Source organism: Aphelocoma coerulescens, chromosome 2 (assembly GCF_041296385.1).
Source record: "Aphelocoma coerulescens isolate FSJ_1873_10779 chromosome 2, UR_Acoe_1.0, whole genome shotgun sequence".
Taxonomy (NCBI): Eukaryota; Metazoa; Chordata; class Aves; order Passeriformes; family Corvidae; genus Aphelocoma; species Aphelocoma coerulescens.
Genome location: NC_091015.1, coordinates 2,693,323 through 2,717,059, shown reverse-complemented (window position 1 = coordinate 2,717,059; position 23,737 = coordinate 2,693,323). Strand labels below are relative to the sequence as shown.

Sequence of the window (23,737 nt, the reverse complement as noted above, 5' to 3'; positions counted from 1 at the left end):
GGTGTCTGTGCAGGCTCATTTCTTGGTTAAAGCCAACTGAGGACTCTGAGTAGGTTTGTGAGCAGCTTTTGCCTACTTGACTGGCTCTTTTTAGCAGTTTTTGTTTATTTATTTTAGTTTACTGTTCAAATATTGTGGTTAGTCACAGAGAGCTTGTTCCCTCATCAGATAACTTAACCTTTACATCAGGGAAATGAAGCTGAAGAAAGCATTGGCAATTCTCTCTCTGCACTGAAGATGGATCATTTCAGAGAAGAGGTGTCTAAATCTGGGGAACTTAGTAGCATCCCAGATGCTTTTTTTATCTGTGTTATATCAGCATATACCTCAGCTCCAAGTTTAAAATGAGATTTTTTTTTCTTTGTGAGGGATGAGGCAAGAGAAAGATTTGTAGGTTCTAATCATACATACTTTTATTAATTTTTTTATTAGCAGCTGTTCTTTCATGCATTTTTGACCAAGGTGTGAAAATGTGTTTGATCTTTCTCTGGCACATTTAATTGCCTGTTTGTCAGTGGAAAATATAACCTTTCAGTGATAATGGTATTCATGCAGTTGCAGTAAAATGCAGACAGTAACCCAGCAGATGGATACACAGTGTGTGGTTTGTGTCTCAGGAGCAGACGGCAGCATTTTCTGTGGCTGGATGGAACTGGGTAAGCAGTACTCCAGGTTTTATGGAGGAGAGAGCCCTTCTCTTATAAACAGAATCTGTAATCTTTGGATGTTCAATATGTGCATTTCAATTTGTAGGAGTTGAAGGGCAGAAAATGACCAGGCTGGATGGGGCACGGAGTAACCTGATCTAGTGGAAGGTGTCCCTGTGCATGGAACTGGATGATTTAAGGTCCCTTCCAGCAGGAATCATTCTGTGATTTTATGAGCACCTGGCAGACTTTGTTATTGACAAAGCACTGGTGAAAAATACTGCTGAAACTGATGCCTTAGTTATGAATGTCTCTTTCCATCTTCTGCCTTGTCATCTGCAAGAACATGAGTTCTTCCAGTGGAACATGGAAGTGCTGATGTCTGCTGCTTCAGGTGCTAAATGTGGTGGGTTTGTAAGTAGGGCTCGCAACCAAAATCCTTCTACAATTTATGCCTCAGGGTAAAAGTCCCTTCTGGAGCCTGCAGGGACTAACACCCCTCAGTTACTTGGCTGCTGGCACCTTGGTGAAGCAGCAGCTGTGCTGGAGAGTAGAGTGGGGGTAGTGACAGCTTTTTCCCTGGAAAGTGTCGTGTGGTATTTCACACAGTGAATGCAGGAGGAATCTTTTGCAGAGACAGAGCTGGGGCTGTTCAGCCTGGAGAAGAGAAGGCTCCAGGGAGACCTTAGAGTCTCTTCCAGGACCTAGGGGGGCCCCAAGAGAGCTGGAGAGGGGCATGGGACATATGCATATGGGCATGGAGTAATGCATCAAGGAGGAGTGGTGTTAAACTGAAGAAGGGTAGGTTTAGATGGGATATTGGGAGGAAATTCCTCCCTGTGAGGGTGGGCAGGCCCTGGCACAGGGTGCCCAGAGGAGCTGTGGCTGCCCCTGGATCCCTGGAAGTGTCCAAGACCAGGTTGGACACTGGGGCTTGGAGCAGCCTGGGACAGTGGGAGGTGTCCCTGCTCATGGCAGGGGTGGCACTGGATGGGCTTTAAGGTCCTTTCCAACCCAAACCATTCTGTGGTTCTCGTCCATGATTCTGTAAAATCTGGATGTGGCTCTCCAGAGCACTTGGTTGCTGTTCAGTTCGGTGCTTTTGCAGCAGAAGAATGGGAATGGGACTTATGCTCCCCTGAACTCCTGGGCTGTAATGAAAATTGATAACTCTTCTGCTAAACTGTCTTCTCTGTTGTGTTCTTTGTAGGAATCTTCAATCCTCACAGCTTAGAATGGTCTCTTCACTTGCAAATATTGTGCCAAATTGTGTCACAGTGGTAGTTCCAGAACTGCTGTTTGATGGGGGATCTTTGGATATTCCCTATTTCTTCATTCTTTGGACACTTTCCCTACCCATTTCCTTTAGATTTCCCTGCTGTAGTGATGAATGCTCAGAGAACATTCTTACTGCAGTTAATGAGATGCAGACATTTCAACAGCTCAAGGCATCTTGAATTTTTATCTAAGATTATCAAGTACGAGTGGTGTTACTTTATTCTTCCTTTCTGAACTAACAGTTCACCTTGTTATCATTGTATGTATTTGGACAAAGCCTTAAACTGAATGCAGTTTCTTAAGAGCCTCTCAAATTTTTTTTGGTGACTAAGTATTGAATGAAATACATTTGAACTTCAATTGTTTTTGTTTTTAAAGGAAAGAAAAGAGAAGTTATTCTTGTAGTTACTTTTTAAAAATTATGACGTTTTACCAGTGTGCACCACTAGAGTGTAGTGCTCATTGACAGATTATTACTGGTCTCCTTGTAATTCTGCCCAACAGTGTGGCTTCTATGGATTATTTTACAACCTGCAGAGATACCAATTTTTTCTTTATTAATTATGTAATTTTTAAAGATTTCATATATTCGAGAGTGATTTGTTTTGGGTTTGTTTCTTTTTTTAGTACTATACATCCCAGTATCTTGGAAAATGAAATAAAAACTGTATATCAGTTTTAAAAGAGTTTTCTTTATATTCAACCACTTTTCAGCAGTATTTTAATAGTTTTAAGGAAGGTATGCAGCACAACTACCACCAGCAGCAAAGAGAAAATATTTGGTTCATGGTATCTGGCAAGTGGAGCATTAGTCCTGCCTGCCTCCCACCTTCCCTTTTTGGTTCATTTGGGGTTTTTTTTAAACTAAAGGATTTTAGGCCGAGAGTGCCAATGCATCTGTAATCCCCAGTACAATATGGAACTAAGCCAGTTGGACTTTGTAGGTAATGATCACAGGGAAAATTGTGGAAATGTGATTATTAATGTATTTGTATAAACACAGTAATTGGGGAGGGAATTGCTCCAGCTCTCTGAGGACCTGTATTTATGGGAAATCATTTTCAAAATGGAAAAGATCTGACATGATAAACTGTTTTAGTAAATCAGCTTGGCTTTCCAGGTTCAAATCACAATGTAATCTCTAGGACTTCAGATTAATTGGATGTAATGATATTGCTTAATGTTCTTTTTTTATACAATTATGTTACTGTTCTTTCTTGATGCTTGTTTTAATATGCACATATGTGAGATATTTTCCTATTCTGCTTGATGAAATAACCTTTTCTCACTAAAATTACATTTTTAAAACACACAGATTGATTTATGTGCAGATTTTCTTATTCCAAACAGTTCTAAAACTCTAATTATTTTTTTAAAAATTATTTTCTAGTTGGTCGAATTATGTTTCAGCTCTTCTCAGACATTTGTCCGAAGACTTGTAAAAACTTCCTTTGCTTGTGCTCAGGTACGTAGCTGATATTTCAGATTTTTATTGTTACTTACAATTATTTTTTTGTACCAGTACAAACCACAGCCAATGCAAGGCCTGTGCCCACCTAGGGGTAAATTATAATGGAGAAGGGATGCTGTCCCATTCTGGACCATATAATCTGCATAAAGCCATCATCAAGCCAGGGTATTTTTGACAGATGGAGGAGAACAGGGTGATTTTGGCATTGCTGTCAGTAGTAGATTTGGCCTCTGGAAAGGTCCTTTCTGCCCAGACAGAGGCTCCTGTTTTTAAATTCCAACAGCTGGACTTGCAGACTGGCACTTGCAGATCCTGCCCACCTATGGAATAAACACGGACCCATCTGCTGTGGTGCTTTGTCAGGAGCTTCCCTTCTGATTTCAAATGGGCACCTTTTGGCACCCAGTTCAAAGTGTGTCATGTTGAGCTGCCAGTCCAGGTGTTACCAGAGCAGCTGAGTTCTCCTCTGCCATCCCATTTCCAAGTGATTTGCAGGGCATGGAAAGAGCTGCTTAGGCAGGAAGGGTGTAAGTAGATGAGGCTCAAGGACAATGAGTTTTCTTTTCCAGACAAAATTCATGCATGTTTAGAGCAAAAAGAATAAGGCTGGTATTTGGCCTGAAACAAAAGAGAAGCTGAGGTCACAGGCATTGTACTGGTTGTTATGGAAAAGTGTCTGAGCTTAGGGAGGTGCTGCAGCTCTTACCAGTGGAACAACTGGTGTGGCTTTTACCTGACTGGGAAAGTACTGTCAGTACTGTAAAGGGGAGTGAAAAAAGGGACTGTGACTTCTGGCACAGTCAAAGCTCCCATCTCAGTGTACCAACTCAATTACATGGTCAAGTGCCATGCAGGATCCCATTCTCTAAGGGGATTATCCATAGCCCTGAGGGACATCCTGAAACGTGACCAAAATGCAGGCAGATATTCCATGGTGTTGTTTGATGAGAGGTTTTCAATGCTGTAGCAAAGAGAGGCATGTTTTGGGGAGGAGTGTGTCCATCCCTGTAATAAATAGCTTTGATTGCATAACTCATGTGGAAAACAACAATGGGGTAGGACGAGGCATAGTTTGGGACTATGGGTGTGGAGGGCCAGGTAAATAACTCTCATGAGTGAAGTATGATAAACAGCAATGCCCTGATGGTGGGTTTTGTGCCACAAACTGCCCTTTGCCCTCATCCTGGCAGTGATGGGCTTGGAATGGCAAATCTGGGATGCTTGAGCTGTCAGTTAATTTGGGGTGGCAGAGTAATAGATTGCAGAAGGGGAGTGTTGGCTCTGGGTAATGAGTGTACCTGCATTTCTGAGAGTGCTACATGGTGCAGAATATTGGGTTAAATGTCTCTAACCCAGTGTCAAATACCTGTTCCATTACCAGTGACGGGATGAAACTGAGCATTGGGTTATTTGTCCTGTCATTTATCCTGCTGATTTGTGTTCTCTTACACAGCATCTCCTGGATATGTGGATAATGTGGAGGTTTAACTGTTGCACAGTGTATAATATTATTATTATAACCTTTTACTGTTAATTGCCATGTTCTGCCAGCTCTCCTCTTCTGGCAAGCTCAAGTCAGTGTCTCTTGACCATTATAAATCCCTCATGAACCTACCATGTAGGACCTCAGCCCTCCCAGTCATAGTGACCTCATCCCCAGCTTCTCTCCTGAATTTTGGAGGAAATGCTAATGAAATTGATGTTCTGGGACCACCTAACTCAAAAATCACCAGTCCACCTGATCTACAGCTGGCATTAAGGGAGGGTGGCCTGACACTGTGCGTGGATTGGTGAAAGTGTGGAAGCTTGGGGTAGCTAAATCCCACTTTTCCAAGTGTGGATCACATTGAAACTCAGTTGAAACCCATTTTGAGCTCACATTTTTCTTGTGGGTTCATCCAGATGTGTGAGTGGTTTGAAAAGGCTACTGTAACCTGCATAGGAGTGTAGCTGTAACCACAGAAAATAGTTAACCCACCATTATCCTGGACTCTTGTCTTACTATAAATTATCCTGAGTAGATTTACACACTCCTGCTTGTGGGGAAGAGGAAATTATTTTAGGAAACAGCCTGATTTTCACCCAAGAGGTCCCTTGTAAAAGGCATCAGGCAGGACTGTGTTATCTTTTACAATTTTGCTATTTTAATGGCTCCCATGTCCATTAGAACTAGGGAGGGAAAACCCTTGGAATTTTTTCAGTGACAATCTGTGGATTCTTTTTGTTTCACCTTCTTGCAGGTGAAAAAGGAATTGGCAAAACAACTGGAAAGAAGCTGTGCTACAAAGGCACCACATTCCACCGTGTGGTTAAAAACTTCATGATTCAGGGTGGGGACTTCAGCGAAGGTAAAGTGGGCTTTTAAAACTGAGAAGTTTTAAATGGAACAGAAATGTTATAATTTGTGGTCAAAATATAGAACTTTAGAAAATACCATGAAGTATTGGTTCCATTAAAATATTTTATTTGAAGTATAGCATAGATCACCCATTTCCTTGTTAATTTTTGAAATTCTAAAGCACTTCAACTGCTGTAATATTTGTTGAGAAAAGTCTGTTAAGAACTCCTCACTGGAGGGTTTTATGATATTCCATCTTATTAAAACAATTCCAATCCAAGCTGTAGCCTTAATTTCCTTTCACTTCTGTGTCTGTAGTAGAGGCAACCCTGGTGATGTTCTGTTGGTACAGGAATGTAACTGTTTAAATAGGCTTAAAATTAATAATAAAGCAGTGAATGAGCTAGAAATGTTTTAAAAGTCTCCAAAAGGAGTTTTCCAGGATTTTTTGTTTCTTTCTCTGCAGTAAATCCTTTCCTGAAATACCTGTCCTTACCAAAATGTTTGTTTTCACTGTGTCCTGAAATGCTGAGGAGGGAATGAGCCTGAGGAGGGAATATCCTGTTTTGAGAGTCAAGTGCTGGTGGAATGTTATGCACAGCTTTTGTATAAATGCAACAAAAGTTTTAATTGCTGTTTTTTAATGTGTAGGTAATGGAAAAGGAGGTGAATCTATATATGGTGGCTATTTTAAAGGTAAGAGCAAATATGTCTTTGCAGATTCTTTGTTCAGTTCTGAGATAAACAAGTCTTGATTCCCAAACTACTTAATGAAAACAGGTCCACTCATAGATCACCTTTTGCATGAAACTAATGTTGCATGACAATTCCTTTTGTATGCATGACTTCCAGATAATTTTTTTGTTAATATTTAACTTAAATTGACAATTAATTAAGGCTAACATTATTGGTTAAACATGACTTTCAGCATGGAGGCTAGGCAACTTTATTCATGAATAAACTCCTATCTTCCTGCCTAAAACTGTCAACATATTCTTTTGTTTATAGAGAATGTGGTCTTTTGCAAAATGAAAAGGTAAGAGACAAAAGCTCAGTAACACAAATTCAAACTCTGTTCCCTTGTCCCCTCCCTAGTAAATATATAGACAACTGCTAAGTCCCTTTGTAGATGGATATCTGTGTTGCTTGGAGAAATGAAGAGTTCTGTGCCTAACCTTTCTGAGGGTTAATGACTTATTCTGGGAGAGAATTCACATAATTCCAGCTCTAAACAGTGATTTCTTCTTTTTTTAATGTCCCTTCTCCTCCCCTTCCCTACTCAAGGTTTGTATGCTTAGGGTTCATTTCTGAAAGGGTTTGGCTTTATTTATGTGCTATGCAAGTCATTTTCCTTGCAAAGAATTGGTAAATAAATGTACACTTACCTTTCTTAAAACTGTTGGAAGGAAAATGGTGAGTTTATCAAGTATTTGTTTAAAGATATACAGTTATTTCTTGAGAAAACCAGGTGGTTACTGTGATATTCAAATGTTAAGATACTACATATAGTTATTTACAGCCCCTGGTTCTGTGTGTGTTTCAAGTAGCTCTGGTTAAATGCATGAAAATAAGTTTCTCTTTAAAAGGAGTCATAGTTTCATGTTGGGAGTATTAAAATTTTTAGTCAAGGAAAGGCTTGTACAGATCCATTTACTAAGAAGTTACTGAGGGTTTGTTTCTCAACACGGTGAGTGCTTAATAGGCAGGATTGTGTTTTGATATATGATCTAAAAATTAATAGCTTTGTACGTTCAAATTAATATTTTTATCTTTGGAAATGACCTTGAGAAGATCTGGTTTTATCTTCTGCTGTACAACCAGAACTCCTCTTTAATTCACTGCAATATAAAATGCATGTTCAGTTTAGTCTTAATGGATTTTATACTTAGATTCAGATACAGAGAGTTTTTTTTCCTTTTATGTTTTGAGACTTGCAGTTTTGAATGGATAGAGGTGGCATCCTTTAGTGTGCCATACCAGGGAAATAAATGGCTTTTCTCCTGATCTTTCCACCTGGAGTGTAAATAACAGTATGATGTATGTTAATTCTTGTTTTAGAATGTCAGTAATTCTGCCAACCTTGTTCCTACCCAAATAATGTTGGATTTAAATCCATAATCTAATGTTTATTGAAAACACTCATAATGACCCTAATTATTTTTAATTAGAAATGTTTGCACTATATCTGCACCATTTTCTTTAAGAAACAATGCTTTGTCTCAACTGTAACTTTGAAGAGACTTGTTTAAACCTGATCATTGTTTTTTCTCCAACCTGTTCACATTTCTCCAGCAGCAGCAGAATTTCTCCTTAGAGCATCCATAAGTTACTAAGAAAACAACCTGCCTGCCTTGCCAGGGAAAATCTGACAAACATATTTTTTCTTCAAACAGATGAAAACTTTATTCTCAAACATGACAGAGCGTTCCTTTTGTCAATGGCAAACCGAGGGAAACATACCAATGGTTCCCAATTTTTCATGTGAGTAGATGTGATCCCACAGTCGAGCTTTTCTTACACAGAGAAGCGCTGTTCATGAGAAAGATGGTATTGCTAAATTATCCATATCCATGTTATCCATCTGATCCTAGCTAGGAGTGAGTGGGACCTGCAGTGAAAACTGCAATAGGAAATGTTAGAGATCACAATTTCCTTGTGGCATTCATTTGGATTAAAGCTGGTGCTCCATGGATGTTCCTCCTCTGTAGCTTTTTTTCCCTAAAAATATGTCTATGTTCAGTTCTTAGTGGCCAGAAAATAGATTCTTTGGCTTTGTGTGTGTGCACCAGCCAAATCTCATGAGATGATCTGCAAATGAGAATGTGGAGCATTGTATTTAAGGGGGTTGAGATCTAGAAGTGGTTTGTATGGTTTTGCTCTTTAAAAAATGATGATTTATGATTTACTTTTGGGGGGTTGTTTTGTTTGTTCTTTTTTCAGGATGAGAATGAGTGGGGATTTTGTTTATCGGGGCTTTTTTTATTTGATTGTAATAATTACTATTATGAATTTTTTGAGTGTTTGTTCCTGACATGCTTTTTAAATATATACTCTGCTTAATTCTGTTTACTTGTGCATCTACCAACTACTTTGGTACCAACACTATGTAAAATTATGTGCTGATAATCAGATTTATCCTTCATTACCTTTAAAAAAATTCCATTCTAGTAACAAACAATCGATGACTTAGGTGAGGAGAGACATTGCAGGCAATGTCCCTGCTCCTCTAACCATTCTCCAACAAGTAACCATATTCTGTTAAATTATAGAAATTAGAGAAAACACATTTACCTTTATTCATAAGTAAAACACTCAGGTCTGATAATTGAGGTCAAATTTCTGGCCAAAGCAGGTGTGTTTTAGATTGAGTATCAGTATTTTTAAGCTTGCAAACTTCGATGTGATTATTCCTCTTGTTAACTCCCTTTTCAAAATTGCCTCCTGTTAATGTTTAACAGTTTGTATTTGGAAAGAGCAGGTTGATAACTTTAGTCTGGAAATACTTTGTGAAACAACACTGGGGTATCAAAAGGAAATTTTAGGGTAGTTACTTAACTAGAAAAAGTACTTTTTTCTTTGCCATCTTTCTTGCGGGATAAGAATGAATGGCGCTTCCCTGTCTTTAGTAAAGGAGTAAATTGTCCTCAAGAATCTTGCTTTTTTTTCCTTTGCCTGAAAAAGATCTTCAGTATGATATGATGTAGTTCAGATAAGAAACATTTTTAGGTCTTTTCCTAAAAAATGTCCTAAAAATGGAAAATGCATAGGAACCTAAAAGAAAGTCTTTCACGGTTACCGCTGTTTAGACATTCCATAGAGATAAAATTGTTTCAAAAGCTTGTTTTCTGTTCCCTTCAAAGGAAATTTTAGATGTTGTGCTTCATTACAATAAATCTGAAAGGATATGTGTGCACATTAATATGGAAAACAGTTTATATAAATACAACTCCATGGCTTAACGAGCTCTCTGAAGGCATTGCTTCATTATTTTTGCTCCATGACTTGCCTTTGGGTTTCTTGCCATAATTTTCCATTTTTAAGCTTATCTGAACGTGAAACGTGAAAACCTAATGATGTCACATCAGTCAAGCAGCTGTCATTTGAGGGCTCTAAAGTTTCTTTTCTCTCCTGCATTTGCTTCCAAAGTCATCTTCTTTCCCTGATGCTTGGTAGGCTCAGCTTGTTCAATTAGATTTAAACACGTGGTCTCTCCCCACACACCAAAACAACCCAAGGTTGTGTTGGATACTAAATTATAATTAATACAGGACAGTAAATGAAGATTGTTTAAAAGCACTTTCATCAAATACAGAAGTATTTTGAAACATGCAGATTTCTTGAAGAATTCTGGGTTTTTTTCATAAAATCCCTCTAAGGAGAAGTGTGAGTTCAGTGGGAATTGAGGCAGAGTAAGAAACCTAAGAATTTCCGTGTGAACTGGATTCACCTGAGCTGCCTGCAGGAATCCAGAGCTGCTTTTGAGTCTCCTGGGCTGTCCTCCGTGGCCTTCAGGATGAGGATGCTCTGGAGCCCTTGCCTTACCTGCCTGCCCATGCAGATTTCTGGGGTATCCTGTAATGTCTGAAAAGGGGCCTGCCTGCTCTGGAGCCAGGGAAGAGAATCAGGATTCCAAGTGGGAAACAGCTGCTAAAGGTTTTATCTAGGCAGCTTCTGCCTTCACTTGAAAATGCAGTTTATTAAAGCAGTTAGTCTTGTTGGGTGGCAATTCTCTGATTACTTTAGGGAATATACAGTGCATCTACAGAGCTTTTCTTCAATAAAATACTGTCTTCCTTTACACTTTAAGCTGAAATTAAAGTGTGGTTTTTTATACTCCCGAGTAATGCTCATTTTCTCTGTAGTTTATCATTAGGAAAAATGTTCTTCAAATGTTTAACTTGAAAAGTGTGTGAAAGGCAATCTTCAGTGGTAGCCTTCAGATTTTTTAAAAATACTTGCATATATTTAATTTCATTGATTAAATTTATATAAAAGGAAATAGTTGATCTGAGCTTCTTTAGAGCTCTGCATTTGTTTTCACAGATCACCTCAGGGATGAGAACTCTGTATCTTGTACACATCTGAGGTAGCAGATAAGGAGTGCAAATAAATTATTTTCTTTCATATAACAGTTTTTCCAAGTAGGGCTAAAATAATAGCAAGGATCCTGACTATAACAGTTTTGTTAATTCATCAGAATTCCCTGTTCATCACAGAAAAGTTGTACTTGGAATAATGAGCCTTTACAGAAAGTAATCAGGCAGCAAATGTCTCTGGCATATTGCACTAACAAACTGGGCACAACAAGGCTCTGCAATGCCTGAAAGTTGCTAAAAGTTGATTTGAAGTGGTCATTTTTACTTGAAACAGAATCTCCAGACTAATCTTAAAGGAAACAGGCATCTGACCCATCCTAAAAAATCATCGTGTTTCTTGGATTAGTCAGGAATTTGTCTGGCATGAAAGAGCTTGGAGGATTTATAAGCAACAATGAGAACTGGGCATGGAAAAGGCAGTGGAAGTGTTGTTAGGAAGCTCCAGGAAAAAACATGGACTGAAATCAGAGCAGTGGTGGAGAGGGGCGAAGTGCAGAGGTAGAAAGGGGAGTCAGAAGTGTGTCTGTGTAACACCAGAGCTGCTGGGTTTAATGCTTGTGGACTGATTTTTCCCTACAGTTTTTTTTCCCCTTACTTGAGTAGGAGCAGCAGTTGGGTGGGAAGGAGAATGTGTAGCTGAGGGAGGCTTGTGAGTTCCATGCACATGTGCTGTAAATAGGCCAAGTCTGTTCTCATGTGCCTGAGAAACATTTCCTGCTCTGGAGGAACACAGCATATTGCAGTCCAGTAACAAGGATACAGAGAGAATCCCTTCAGATTTGTGAAATGCTGCAATTTCAGTTTTCTTTACCCAAAGGTTTGTAGCAGTTCGTTGCAGGCCTTTGTTGAAGAGAGTTGTCAGGCACCAGCTTATAAACTGGCTATTTGTGTTTTCAGGGAGCCCCACTCTGATTTTTTTCTGTGAGTAACTTCCTGGAGAACCCTCAGTGATTTTGCAAGTGTTCTAAACACCATCTGGGGATGTTAATCTGTAACTGCCCTGTTTCCATGTGGGTACTGAGATATGGAATCCCTAGGATGGGGCAGAGCTGGACAGGGAGTGCTCCAGAATCATCTTTTCTTTTTCCATATCTCCAGTAGCTGCTTTGAATTGCTGCTGCCAACATCAGTAGTAGTTATTGAGGGGAGCACAGATAGAGCTGATGTCTTCAGGGCTCTGATTTAGGGTCAGATTGGGGATATTTGGGCTGTTCCTGGATATTGCAGCTCAGTGGCTGTTGTACTCTGGGTGATGTTCTTCTGGAGCCATGTGCTCCCTTCTCAGTCGAGCTGATCTGGGAATATCTTGTCTCTTTAGAGCCATTCCATCATGGCTGTGGCCATTCCCAACCTGCCAGTGAGGAAATTCACAGTACAAAATAGTGCTATTCTGGTGAAAATGAGTGCATAAAGTAACATTAACGAGACTCCTGATGCTCCCACGGGCTCAGCTCTGCTTCCTCTGTCACACCAAATCTGCCAGGCTACATTTGTAGCAAACCAGAAGTGCCCCTGCAGAAGGAAGAGTAAAGCAACAATAGGAAGCAAAACAAAGTAACCCCTTTGTTAAAGGAGGGAAGTTTTGTGTAATAATTAATTTTATTGCCTTGTTTAGCTGTGGAGTTTGCTGAGGAATAAGCCCTTAGTGCAGCCTAAAGAGGAGTCCCAGATTCTGTTCCTTATCAGTGCAAATGCTTGGAGTTCTTGCCTCTGTGTTCCACAGCTATTTAAAACTTGAGTCTGATTTCCTATTTACTGACAGATTTTTTTTTCTCCTTGTTGAGGGTGTTGTTGGTTTAATGTGTCTCTCAAGCTCTGCTTTCTTGCTCAGAATTAAATAGGATTTTTTGTTTTAAAAATGTTTTAATGTGTGATGCCATGCCCAGTTCATAAATTGAAACAAAGGAACCACTTTGATCTGCTAAATGAAGGATAAAATCATTTATGAGGGCTCTTGTTTTCATTTTACAAATTATTTCTCAATGTTACCAGCTCATTAAAAGTAGTTAATATCTTTTTGGTGTCCCAAACGAGGTTTTTTTCTAATCAACAGTTAATAATTTCCTTTTTTTACTGTGATAGAAATACCTTTGAGCTAATTATTGAACAGTTGGCTAATACAACAATACAAAAATGTCAGATGGAAGAGGCTGATGTTGCATTATCTTTCAGCATTATTGATACACGTGCACTTCTCACACAAGCAGGTCCCATTGGCTTGATCAAAAGTTTATGGAAAAGTGAAAACATTCCCAGGACACTTTTCTGTGTAATCAGAAACAAAAAGATCATTTCAGTGCTGGGCTGTGCAGAGATAATTAATCACTAATAGTTTGGGGGGGTGCTATGGATAAGCTCAACTGATAATAAATACAGTTTTAAAACATTGCTGCTGCTCAGAATTACACCAGAGGAAGATCCAGTATCAGCTGCTGCAGGTGTTTGGGCTTTTTTGCACCTGCAGGTTTTTGTTCTAAAATTCTGAACAGAAGCAATCTGCACATATTTTAGAGAAAACACTGATTTTTCTTAGTTGTAGAAAAGCTTCATTGTAGGAGGAAGATGTCAGCTAATTAGGAAATGTCTGAAGTTGTGAATTTCCTGGCTGTACACATTTCCTTTGTGAATCCAAATGTTTGTGTGCCAGCCTGGGAAGTTTCTGCTTAGGAGTGGATTCAGCAGAGCCTTTGAACCCCTGCAAGCATGTGAATAAACCACAGAAATTGGTTATTCATCTGCTTAAAGTTGGGCATTTTTTGCTGGATTGAGACTTACGGGGGAGTGGGGGTGTTCTCTTTCTAACTGTTTGTTTTTGCAGTAGTTTTGCAAGCAGGTTTTGTCTTGAGTTTTCTTTTTTTGTTTTTAAGGAGAACTTTAGTTTTCAAAGTACCTTGTATTCTAAAGAAAATTTAGAGCCCTCTTTTAGGCATCCTTGTTCTGCATACAACTTGATTAATATTAATTTTAAACTTGTATTTAATAAAACATAGACTCAGTTTTGTCTGAAAATGTATTACAATTTATTTCTGCCATTTTTGTGTAAAATTTACAGAAACAGTGTTACATCGTGCGCTCCAAAGGTAATGTCTCATTCCTCTAAGGCTGTGTCCTTTCCTTTTCTTTCTGTTTTTATCTCTCTTGTTTTTCTGATCATATTGTTATGTGCATTGAACCCTTTGTTAGGCCTGAGGTTCTTTGGGGTGGGGTGGGTGAGAAAGTGCTTTTATCAAAAAGATGATTTTTCTCTTCAGCAGGATCTTAAACCAGTTTAAACTTGAGTAAAGAAAGGCATTTGTCCTTCTGTAAATAACTTGCATAACAGTATCTATTATAAGGCAGATTTGGAATGGTTTAAATTACAAGAGCTCTGTATAGAAACGTTCTAATAAAATATTACTTTGGCAGATGAACTCATGATCATAACTCTAGGTTTCCATAGTGCCAAGACAGGAGGTAGGTTTGCTTGTGGTTAAGTTCTGAAGCCAAAGCAAATATTCAAGGATTGATGCAGGAAAGCTTGAAATGCTCTTTTAAAGTGCACCTTTGCAGAATGAATGTTGGGTCACAGCCCTTGAAATGAGGTGAGAAAACTTTCAAAAGCACAACAAGGATTTGGGGTTCTGCTTCCCAGAGGAGATTGTTCAGTCACCCAGCTCCTTGTCGTGCATCAGAAAGGTTTTCCTTTGGGATGAAGCTCCTCCTCAAGTTCTCAGTGGGTGAAGAAGGAGAGAAACCCTGTGCATTTATCTCTCAAATTGCCAGGGGAGTGGGGAAGCCTCTGCATGGGTTTTAATGCACCAACCCTCCCTTTCTCTGCTCAGTAAGGACCAGCCTAAAGGCAGTTCCTGCTTAGGTAATTTGCTTAATTGGTCTCAAATGCTGCTGCAGTATGGCAGGAGCACCTGCAGCCTCCCCAGCCTGGGTTTGAGCCTATTGCTGTTTCCAGCTAATTCTAAACACTAAGTCTTCAATACTATTGGTTTCACTGAAGTAACCCACTTCTGGTTTTTTTCACCCCTTTAAATCAGCTTTATAATTAAACCCACTTAAACTGTTTACTTAACAGCAGGTTGTTAATGCAGTTAACTCTTGCTTCAAGAACTTCAGAAGCTGTAAGGGTTTTTCTCTTTGTAGCAATATGCTGTGTTAGCAAGGGAAAATCAAGCAACACCCACTGCTATTGAGAAATTTAATGTTGTATTATTAATAACATTTATTCCCCTGTGTTAACGCAAAGAAGTTTTCTGTATTATTTAGTATTACAGAAGTGGATGGTCTGGTTGACATTTGGGAAAAAAGGAAAAAATCAAGAGTGTAAACACTCCTGATTCACAGTTCCACCTTTTGGGATGTGTTCCAGCACTGCAGTGTTTTGTGAGCTAATAGTTCAAAACTCGAGGGAGAGAAGTGTTTTAAGAAGTAATATTTTATTCTCGCAGGGAAAAACTGACTTCTTCATACCAAATCTGTGTTACTGTAAATTTTGGAAAATCACCTGTGATTATTTATTTTGAGAGAGGGGAGTTCATTGGAAGAAGGCTTTAAAAGCAAAATAGTGCTTGGGAGGAGAGAGAGGAAGAATACTTCCACATATTAAAGTAACTTCAAAAGTGATTCCTATTTTATTTCTCCCCGAATATATGAGCAGGTTCTGATGTTCTTTACTCAGTATTTCTGCGTAGCAGGATCCCCTGTGCAGCAGGAATTCAGGCTCACTTGGAGAAGTAACTTTGCTTGGGTTTTGGAAAAGCATTCCTAGCATTAGAATCCAAAAGATTTGTACAAAATGCAGTTGCATTTTCCATTCAGGCTCAATGTGAGAAGCTGAAAAATAGGGAGGAAATCTGCATTTATCAGTGAAGTGTAGGTGGCACAGAATGTCTGCTGTTGATTTTGAGAAGCCTGTGAGTTTTTTGAGCTGAAGTGTTTGATGACTTAAGACAGAACTTTTGCTTTGTATTCTGAGTCAGGAGGCCAAGCAGGTAAAGGGGGAGTGAGAAGTGGTGGGAGGTGAGGGGAAGCAGAGAATCTCTCACATATCATAACTCTTCTTTTTTAAAATGTCTTGAAAGTGACCTTACAATCTAAGAAGCTAATAAGCTCAGAAACATTTAAATCCCACTGGTCACCCATTATTTATTACCAATTTGTATCTTCTCTGTGATTAAAAATCATAAAGTTACATTAAATGTGTATTTAAAGACACTTACTTGGAAATTGTTTACTGCATGCATGAAATGATACTTGGTTACAGCTTTTTGTATGCACACTTAGCTAAACTTCAAACAAATATCATGTAAGAGCTTAAGAAAGCCTGTTTGTATAATCTGTAATTTTAATTTGTTAATTCCATGTATTTAACTGCATTTTTTCACTATTTTTGTCTTACCTTCACCTCTTTTTTTTTTCTGTGTCATTCTCCTCTTTTACTTCATCTGAATCCCTGATTTTATTTTATTTTACCATCTTCCCATCTTGCTGTTTGTCCAACAGAACAACAAAACCTGCTCCTCATCTCGATGGGTAAGAATCCTTTCTAATTTCTCAAATGATTGCTGAAGTTTGAAGGTTATATTGAAAGTAGACAACAACAGGGAAACAAATCCTTAATTCTGTGGAAGATTATACAATGGGGTAAGATGGAAAACAGAAGTTTCAGGTCTATAAAAATTTTGAGTCACAAATTATTTCCTAAAGCTGGACAAAAACTTGAATTGTCTTAAATCCTGAGATTATTTCTTTAAAACTGGTTGCTGCCCTCAGCCTATAAATATGGGATTTGAATTGTCAAGTTTAATATATTTGAATAGTCATCTCTTTTGGGACATCTTTTTATCCCTAAAATTTATGGGCAAATGGAAGAGGGAAAGAAAAATGTGGTACCAGAGAACAAAACCAAGGATTCCTTAATTTTAACTGTCCCTGCAATACCACGGGGGAATTGTATCCTGGGTTTGTAGAGACCTATGAATTCTTGTTCTCTGGGGAGAACATGTCATGTTTATAGATGGACTCTTGATCTCTGTTGCACAAAACTGCAAAAATAGAAGGGTGGATTAGGAATTATGATCTGTTTACCCTGCCCTTGTGGAGGAGACTGCTTCGATTTGAGGGAAATCCGTGGTGTCAGAGCAGATCTTTGTTTCACATTGCATAAAATCTTTGCATTGTTGTCAGTGTTAAACTTAAAATCATTTCAAAAAATCTTACTTAATGCATTAAGAGCTCAATGTTTGTATCTCAGACCGACTTTTGAAATCTGAAATTAATTGGAAAATCATTACAGCGATTCAGAGATGTTTTGTACTCTGTAAATACTTCCTTTCTGCAGTGTCCACGTTGTCTTTGGACTGGTTATTTCTGGGTTTGAAGTCATAGAACAAATAGAAAACCTCAAAACTGATACTGCGAGCAGGCCCTACGCAGACGTCCGAGTTATTGACTGTGGGGTGCTGGTTACTAGATCAGCTAAGGATGGTGAGTGCCAGCATTCCCAGAATTACTGCTGTTCATGTTGTTCTCAGAGAGTACAAAAATTACACCAGCAGCTCAAGATCATTGTGGTAAATGTGTAGAATCGTAATTAATTCTTGCGAGCCTGTAAAACGTAAACTTGGTGTAGGAGGGGAAGGCGAGGCAGAGGAAAATGTTTTCTGCCCTCAGCGTTTGCCCCCTGTTCATGTTAGAGGTTGACATGACAAACTCAACAAGGAATGAAAAGTTATTTTTCTGTGTTTGAAAGAGGGACACACAAATGTGCTTTTATTAAAGTTGGATTTTGTGCACTTTGCAAAGGTTTATTTAAAGATTCTGTAAAGTTAATATATGCAATATATGTGGTCAATCCTATTTTCCTTTTCATGAAGTTTCATAGAGAATAAGTGATCTTAAATAGATGTTTGGACAGTCTCTGTGAAGTAGTGGAGTGTTATAAGTTTGCATTTTCTACTTAATTTTTGACTTTCCTTAAGGATAAGGTGATTATTTATGTCCTTTAGAGAAAGTCAAGAGGAGGCATAGTAAAAGTGTGAGGATGCAGAAGAGAGAAAACGGCAGAATTTTAAAAACAAAAAAAACCACAACTGAGCCTGCAACTAATTTGTTCTTAATCTTTGGTTTGCAACCTGGGCATTGTTTCCAAAAGAACCTAATCTTTTTTTACTATAAGCGTTCTTTGCTTCTTCGTGTATTCTGTCTTTCCTGGAAAATAATTTGAAAGACAGAATACACAGAGAAGCAAAGAACACTCTTAGTGAAAGAAACAAACAAAATATTTGTGTTATGCCAACATGGATTTAGACTGGACACAATTAGATAAATTTTTTATTATGATTCTTTAATGCAACTCATTGGCAAAAAGTTCACAGAGCTCCTCTAAAATGGCACATTTGTATATTTATACATCTGTAAAATTGTGTGCTTTGTGCTTGTACATGCACACACACGTGCACAGTGTAAATTGAAAATATCTGTTCAAGCTTTGGAGAAGAAGAAGAAAGTCTGTTCTGACTCAGAAGCCTCCGAGTCCTCCTCCAGTGCATCCAGCTCCTCAGAATCCTCATCTGAGAGTGAGGCTGAGAATGAAAGGAGCAGGAGGAGAAAGCGGAAAAGAAGAGCTAAAACCAAACAGGCCAGGAAACGAAGGAAGGAGGAGAGGAGGAAAGAGGATCCAAGGTGCAAGCGAACCTCAAGCCAAAGACGGTGACTGGTCTCTTAAATTTAAGAATTGCGGTGAAATCTGGGGAATTCTGCTTTGTTTGCATCAAGTACAACCAGTAAATATGAAAATGCTTTGATAAAGTTTGGGGTTTGGTGCTTGATTTTGTAAACAAACAGGAGAAAAACCCTAAAGCTGAGCTTGTTGTTGTGTTTTCCATGAAATAATTGAAGATCTTTGTAGATAGAAGCAAGAGTGATGTTGAAATGACTAAATCCCATCATGTGAAACTATTCTGGGCTCAGCCTGTGTAAAAGTGAGACTTAAGGCAAATTGCAGAATTTGTACATAAATTTGATTATATTTTTAAAATATTTCATAACAAATTGTAAATGAAAAGCAAAGTTATTTTCTGGAAAGCAAGAACTGAACTTTCTCTCCAGTAACAGTGGCCCATCCTTCCTTTAGCCTAAAATGGGTTGTTAACACATTTTGGTTGGTCAACCAACTTTAAGTTTGCTGCATCTTGTCTTGGAATTCAGTTGGAAAAGGGATTTTTCCAGCTAATTGTGGTTTCTCACCTTGCTCTTTCCCTTAGCAGCCTTTCTGACAAGAGCGATGTCGCAGACAAAGTCGACCTTAGCACAAAGAGGGACAAGCCCGTGGTACGTCCTGAAGAAATCCCCCCAGTGCCTGAAAATAGATTTTTGCTCAGAAGAGATGTGCCTGTTGTCAATGTAGAGCCTGAACCGTAAGGAACTCTGAGCTTTTTATTCTGGTTGGTGAAAACTGTGCATGAAATATTCCTGTTAACATTCTCTTCCTGCTGCTGCTGACTGGAGTGGCAGAATTCTGCATGAGGTCATTTCATTGTCCTTTTTACAGTTTCCTTTGTAATAGTCCTTGTGACCTGTGCCAGGGGGTTTCAGTGAGATCTCGAGATGGTTTCGTTGATCTTTAAGGATCATGTGTTAAACTCAATTTAAAAAAATTAATGAATAATTTCAGAAGTAATCATGCAATGCAAACCACCGGAAATATTTGATTGCAAGGGAAACTTGGGATTGGGAGAGGTGATTTTTCAGCTTTCTTAGACTGATTAAGAAACTTTGGTTCAGAATCAATCACCTGGAATTTCCTGACTTATCAGTATTTGAGAATAAGAGAAAATACTCTTCTTTTTCTACAGAGGAAGTCACAAGTTCATTAAATACTTCCAAAGTGTTTTATACCTCCACTGCCAGATTTCCCTGCTTTTGTAGCTGAGCTAATCCATTCCAGTGCTAGATACCTCTAAAATCAGCATTGGGTTTGTTTGGTGTGTTGGGTTTTTTAATTTCCCTTAATGGTAAAGTCGCCTGTAAGTCTTTCCTTGGAACATGACTCATGTTCCCAAGGATCAGTAGCTACTTTTGAGGATACTACGTAAGCTGAAAGGAAAGCAGCAAAGCTTTAGGGCCTGTGAACTATCCTGAACTGAGATCCTGATACTCCTGTGCCCATGCTGTCTTCAGGATTTGTGCCCCAAACACAAGTTAACCTCCTGTGACAGTGTTTTGCAAGTTCATTGTTAGCATTTCTTTCTGTGTCAAGAGATCAGGCTGCACATTTGGTTGAAAACAAATACATGTTGATTTGCCTTTTGTTGCAGAACTCTCTTTGTTTCTTGAAAAAAACACTGAATTCTTAATTCTGTCTAAAAATGAATAAGATGACGAATACCTCTCATTTTTAACTTAAACTAATTGCAAGTTAATTGTTTTGTTCCTTGTAAGTTCATACTTTATTAATTTATGTAGGAAGCTTCTTGATGCTGCGCCAGTTCTGACTGACCAGAAGCCATCAGTCTCTAAATCTGGACGAAAAATTAAAGGAAGAGGCACAATAGTATGTGACAATTTTATTTATTTCTTTATTTTCTCTCACTCAGAGTGATGCCTTTTCCTGGTCTTAAAAAATCAAGAGTCAAACACAGTTAGAAGGGAAAAAGGGATTTTACCTTGGTATTTATTTTAAGGATCCTTAGGTGCACACATCCAGGTCAAATGCACTGAAATGCACCCCACAATGCACCCACCCCCAAACGATCTGGTATAACATTGTAGGTGTTACTAATTAGCAGATCTATCAAAGATTCCCCAATGAGAGGCTCAAGTGAGCCCCTCTCCCCAAGGAGCCTTCCCCTGGATGGTTCTATCTTGGTTTACAGAATGTGTTCTGGAGAGGACCTTGGGCTCTGGGGCACACTGATCCCTGGCTACAAAATCTCTAAAATGTTGAGTCTCTGAGCTGAACAAACAAGTCCAAGAATGTCAGCAAAAAGCACTGAGAATACAGAAGTTGTAAAAAGGTATAACAGGGGTATAAAAGAAAAGGCAAAAAATCATCATGGCATCAAGAGTATCTTCCCTGACTTTGAGTTTCAGATTTCCCTGGAGGCTTTGTATGACACTTTATTTACATGTTGTAGATTCCAGTTTAGAAAGCATTGAAATCTTGACAGGTAGTTGATTTTATAACACGTTTTTTCCATCCTTCCTGTTCCTGACTTTGTACTTAAAGATTGCTTGAGGGGAAAAAAATGCCTAAATCTCAGCTATGAGAAGTTTTCAGATATAAGAATAAAATTACTTCTTTTTAAAGATGGAAACCATTTCAGTCAGATTTACATCTCTAAAGTAATGGGGAGTGACAAGAGCTTTTACTCTCCTCCACTCCTGGGATTTTCTGGCTGTTTTCTCTGAGCATCAGGACTGTAACACACCAAGCTGTGTCCTGAGTGTCTGGAGCCCTTTCTGATGTAAAATTCAAAAGTTTTCCTTTTCTCTGATAATCCACAATCCAGAGCCCAAAATGCTGCACGGCTGTGCTGTTGTTTTTAGTCAGTAGAAAGGGGAGAAAGTAAGAAAATCTTTTTGTATATTTAATTCTGGTGTATTACAAATTGTAGCCTACCATGACTGAGCATATTCTTCTCTTCAAGAGTCTTTTCTTGGATCAGTTTAGTAGGTGGCATTTGAGTAACCATAAACCAAACCAAGGTTAGGTTTGCTGCCAAAGTGTTTCTGCAAGTGGAAGTCCTCAAAAAAAAGTGTATTTACAGATACAAATATATCTACATCTATTCTAACTAAAAGTTTCATGAGAATGGTTTAAACTGAGACTCCTCTGACCATGATTTCCTTATGTAATGGCCACTGGATTTGGGAAGTACTTTTCCACTGATTCCCATGGTACAATTAATTTCAGCTACACAATTAACACCTTAGATGGCTGTAATGTGGACCAGGGTGTTGGAGTGTTTGAGCCCCAACCCTAATTCACCAGCCTGGACATGAAATGGGACAGCTGCCTTTGCATCTGGCAGCTTGGATTTGTCCTGGATACTTGTGGGATCCACTGAAGGAAGGTTTTTATATGGAATGTTTTGAAATATTCATGTAAATTAAGAGTTGGGGAAAAATTACTTAAAGCTGAATAGAATTGGCTTTTTCCAGGTATTGGGGTTTCTGTCTTGTTTTTCATCATTTTGGCACCCTCTGAGCGAAATTAAGAATGAAAAAAAATTGTCATTTAGGGCAGTTGGAGAAACACATTTTTCTGCCATCTGTAGTAATCTTTATTAGCACGGTTTCTGTCCAGGTGAGGTTCATTGATGTTTTTTAAAATACTTGTTTGTAGGTTCCACGAGACTTCAGGGCATAAAATGTGAGAATTAGGGAGGTCCATGACACCCTTGCAGTCTTTGAGGCCATTCTCCTGTAAAAGCTTTTTTTTTAAGTAGTCACTGCTTCAGCTCAGATGATAAAGAAACTCTGAGTGGCAGGTTATCTTGATTTTATTTTTTTATATAAGAAGTATGTCTTAAAGCCTTCTGTAATGACCTGGATAAATCAATACATTTATCTTTGTGATTTTGTTCTGGGGGACAGCACTTTTTTCCCCTCATTTTTACTATAAGTGGCTCAAAATAATTGAGTCAAATCCAAATGTGCTTTTGTTGAGTCAAGGAGCATCTGATTTCCTCACAGAATTTACCTAAGTGTGTATCCCACTGGGTAATGGAAAATAATGAGTTAGCAATACTAGAGTTCTTCTTTCTCTGCTGCACAAGTAGCTCTTGTTGCCTACTTAAATGCTCTGCTTAAGCATAATTTTTAAAATGTGAAGCTTCATTGCTCTTTTGTGAAAGAGTTTGGGGGTTTTTTTGTGATTTTTTTTGGTTTGATTTTCTCTTTTTTTAGTTGCTTTAAAGTGACTTAATCTGGATTCCCATTTCTGAAGAGTTGAACAGCAGTAACTTTTGAAATGGGGTTTGTCTTTACTCCTATAAACCATGACGTGCCTGACTAAAGTGAAACATCTGTGCTTCAGTATGCTGAAAACAAGGGTGGTTATCTCCACTAATTGTGTTATTCCAAAAGAGCATCCATGGCCTCTTCCTTGATTCTTCCTTTCATGCTCTGAAAAACTGGGTGAGCTGCTGGCCTCTCTCAGGCTTTGCAGCATGCTCTGAGGATGAAAAGATGCAGTAGTTGTGTAAGAAAACGCTTCCTGCAGCTGTGTGTGTTTGCTGTCGCAGCGCTATCACACCCCACCGCGATCCCGCTCCTGCTCCGAGTCCGACGACGAGGAGAGCAGCGAGACCCCTCCCCACTGGAAGGAGGAGATGCAGAGACTGCGCACGTACCGAGCACCCAGCGGGGAGAAGTGGAGCAAAGGGGACAAGTAAGAGCCTTGGCACAGCTTGGAAACATCCTGGCCTTTGACAAGCCCTGACTGATTGTGTAGGTGCACCATGGTGAGAGTACCAGGATGAGAGGAAATGGCCTCGAGTTGTGCCAGGGGAGGTTTCCATTGGATATTAGGAAGTTGTTTTTTTTCCCAGAAAACACTGGAACAGGCTGTCCAGGGAAATGTGGAGTTGTCATCCCTGGAAGTGTTCAGAAAACGGGTGGATGTGTGGTAGTTGAGGACGTGGTTTAGCGCTGAACAAGGTGGTGGTGCTGATGGTTGGACTTGGTGATCTTCAAGGCCTTTTCCAACCTTCAGGATTCAGTGATTTCCTTATCCTCAAGGTGGATTACGTGGTTTCTATGGAGTGAAACAGTCAAATCCACCAACCCTTTATTGCTTTTAGTTTTATGTACCTTCAGCAGTTGCAAACTGTGTGATGGATGGAAGTCAGCTCTCCAAAATTTCTGATGACTTGATACTAAATATGAGCTTCTATCAAATTATGAGAGATAA

General features: G+C 39.0%; 1 protein-coding gene across 7 annotated transcripts in view; it reads left to right on the top strand.

The window, feature by feature from the left end:
• The window catches only part of NKTR (natural killer cell triggering receptor), a 36,662-nt gene that overhangs the window by 5,361 nt on the left and 7,564 nt on the right, over positions 1-23,737 (top strand). For 2 of the 7 annotated variants that reach the window (XM_069006278.1, XM_069006276.1), the window contains exons 3-12: positions 3,316-3,390; positions 5,637-5,744; positions 6,386-6,430; positions 8,128-8,215; positions 16,324-16,353; positions 17,162-17,307; positions 18,309-18,531; positions 19,089-19,238; positions 20,287-20,374; positions 23,070-23,215. In XM_069006278.1, the coding sequence (XP_068862379.1) occupies positions 3,316-3,390; positions 5,637-5,744; positions 6,386-6,430; positions 8,128-8,215; positions 16,324-16,353; positions 17,162-17,307; positions 18,309-18,531; positions 19,089-19,238; positions 20,287-20,374; positions 23,070-23,215 (1,099 nt within the window). Of the gene's footprint in view, positions 1-3,315; positions 3,391-5,636; positions 5,745-6,385; positions 6,431-6,742; positions 6,771-8,127; positions 8,216-16,323; positions 16,354-17,161; positions 17,308-18,308; positions 18,532-19,085; positions 19,239-20,286; positions 20,375-23,069; positions 23,216-23,737 lie in introns of those variants that run through there. The other 5 variants (XM_069006277.1, XM_069006275.1, XM_069006279.1 and 2 more) reach the window with 4 other exon arrangements.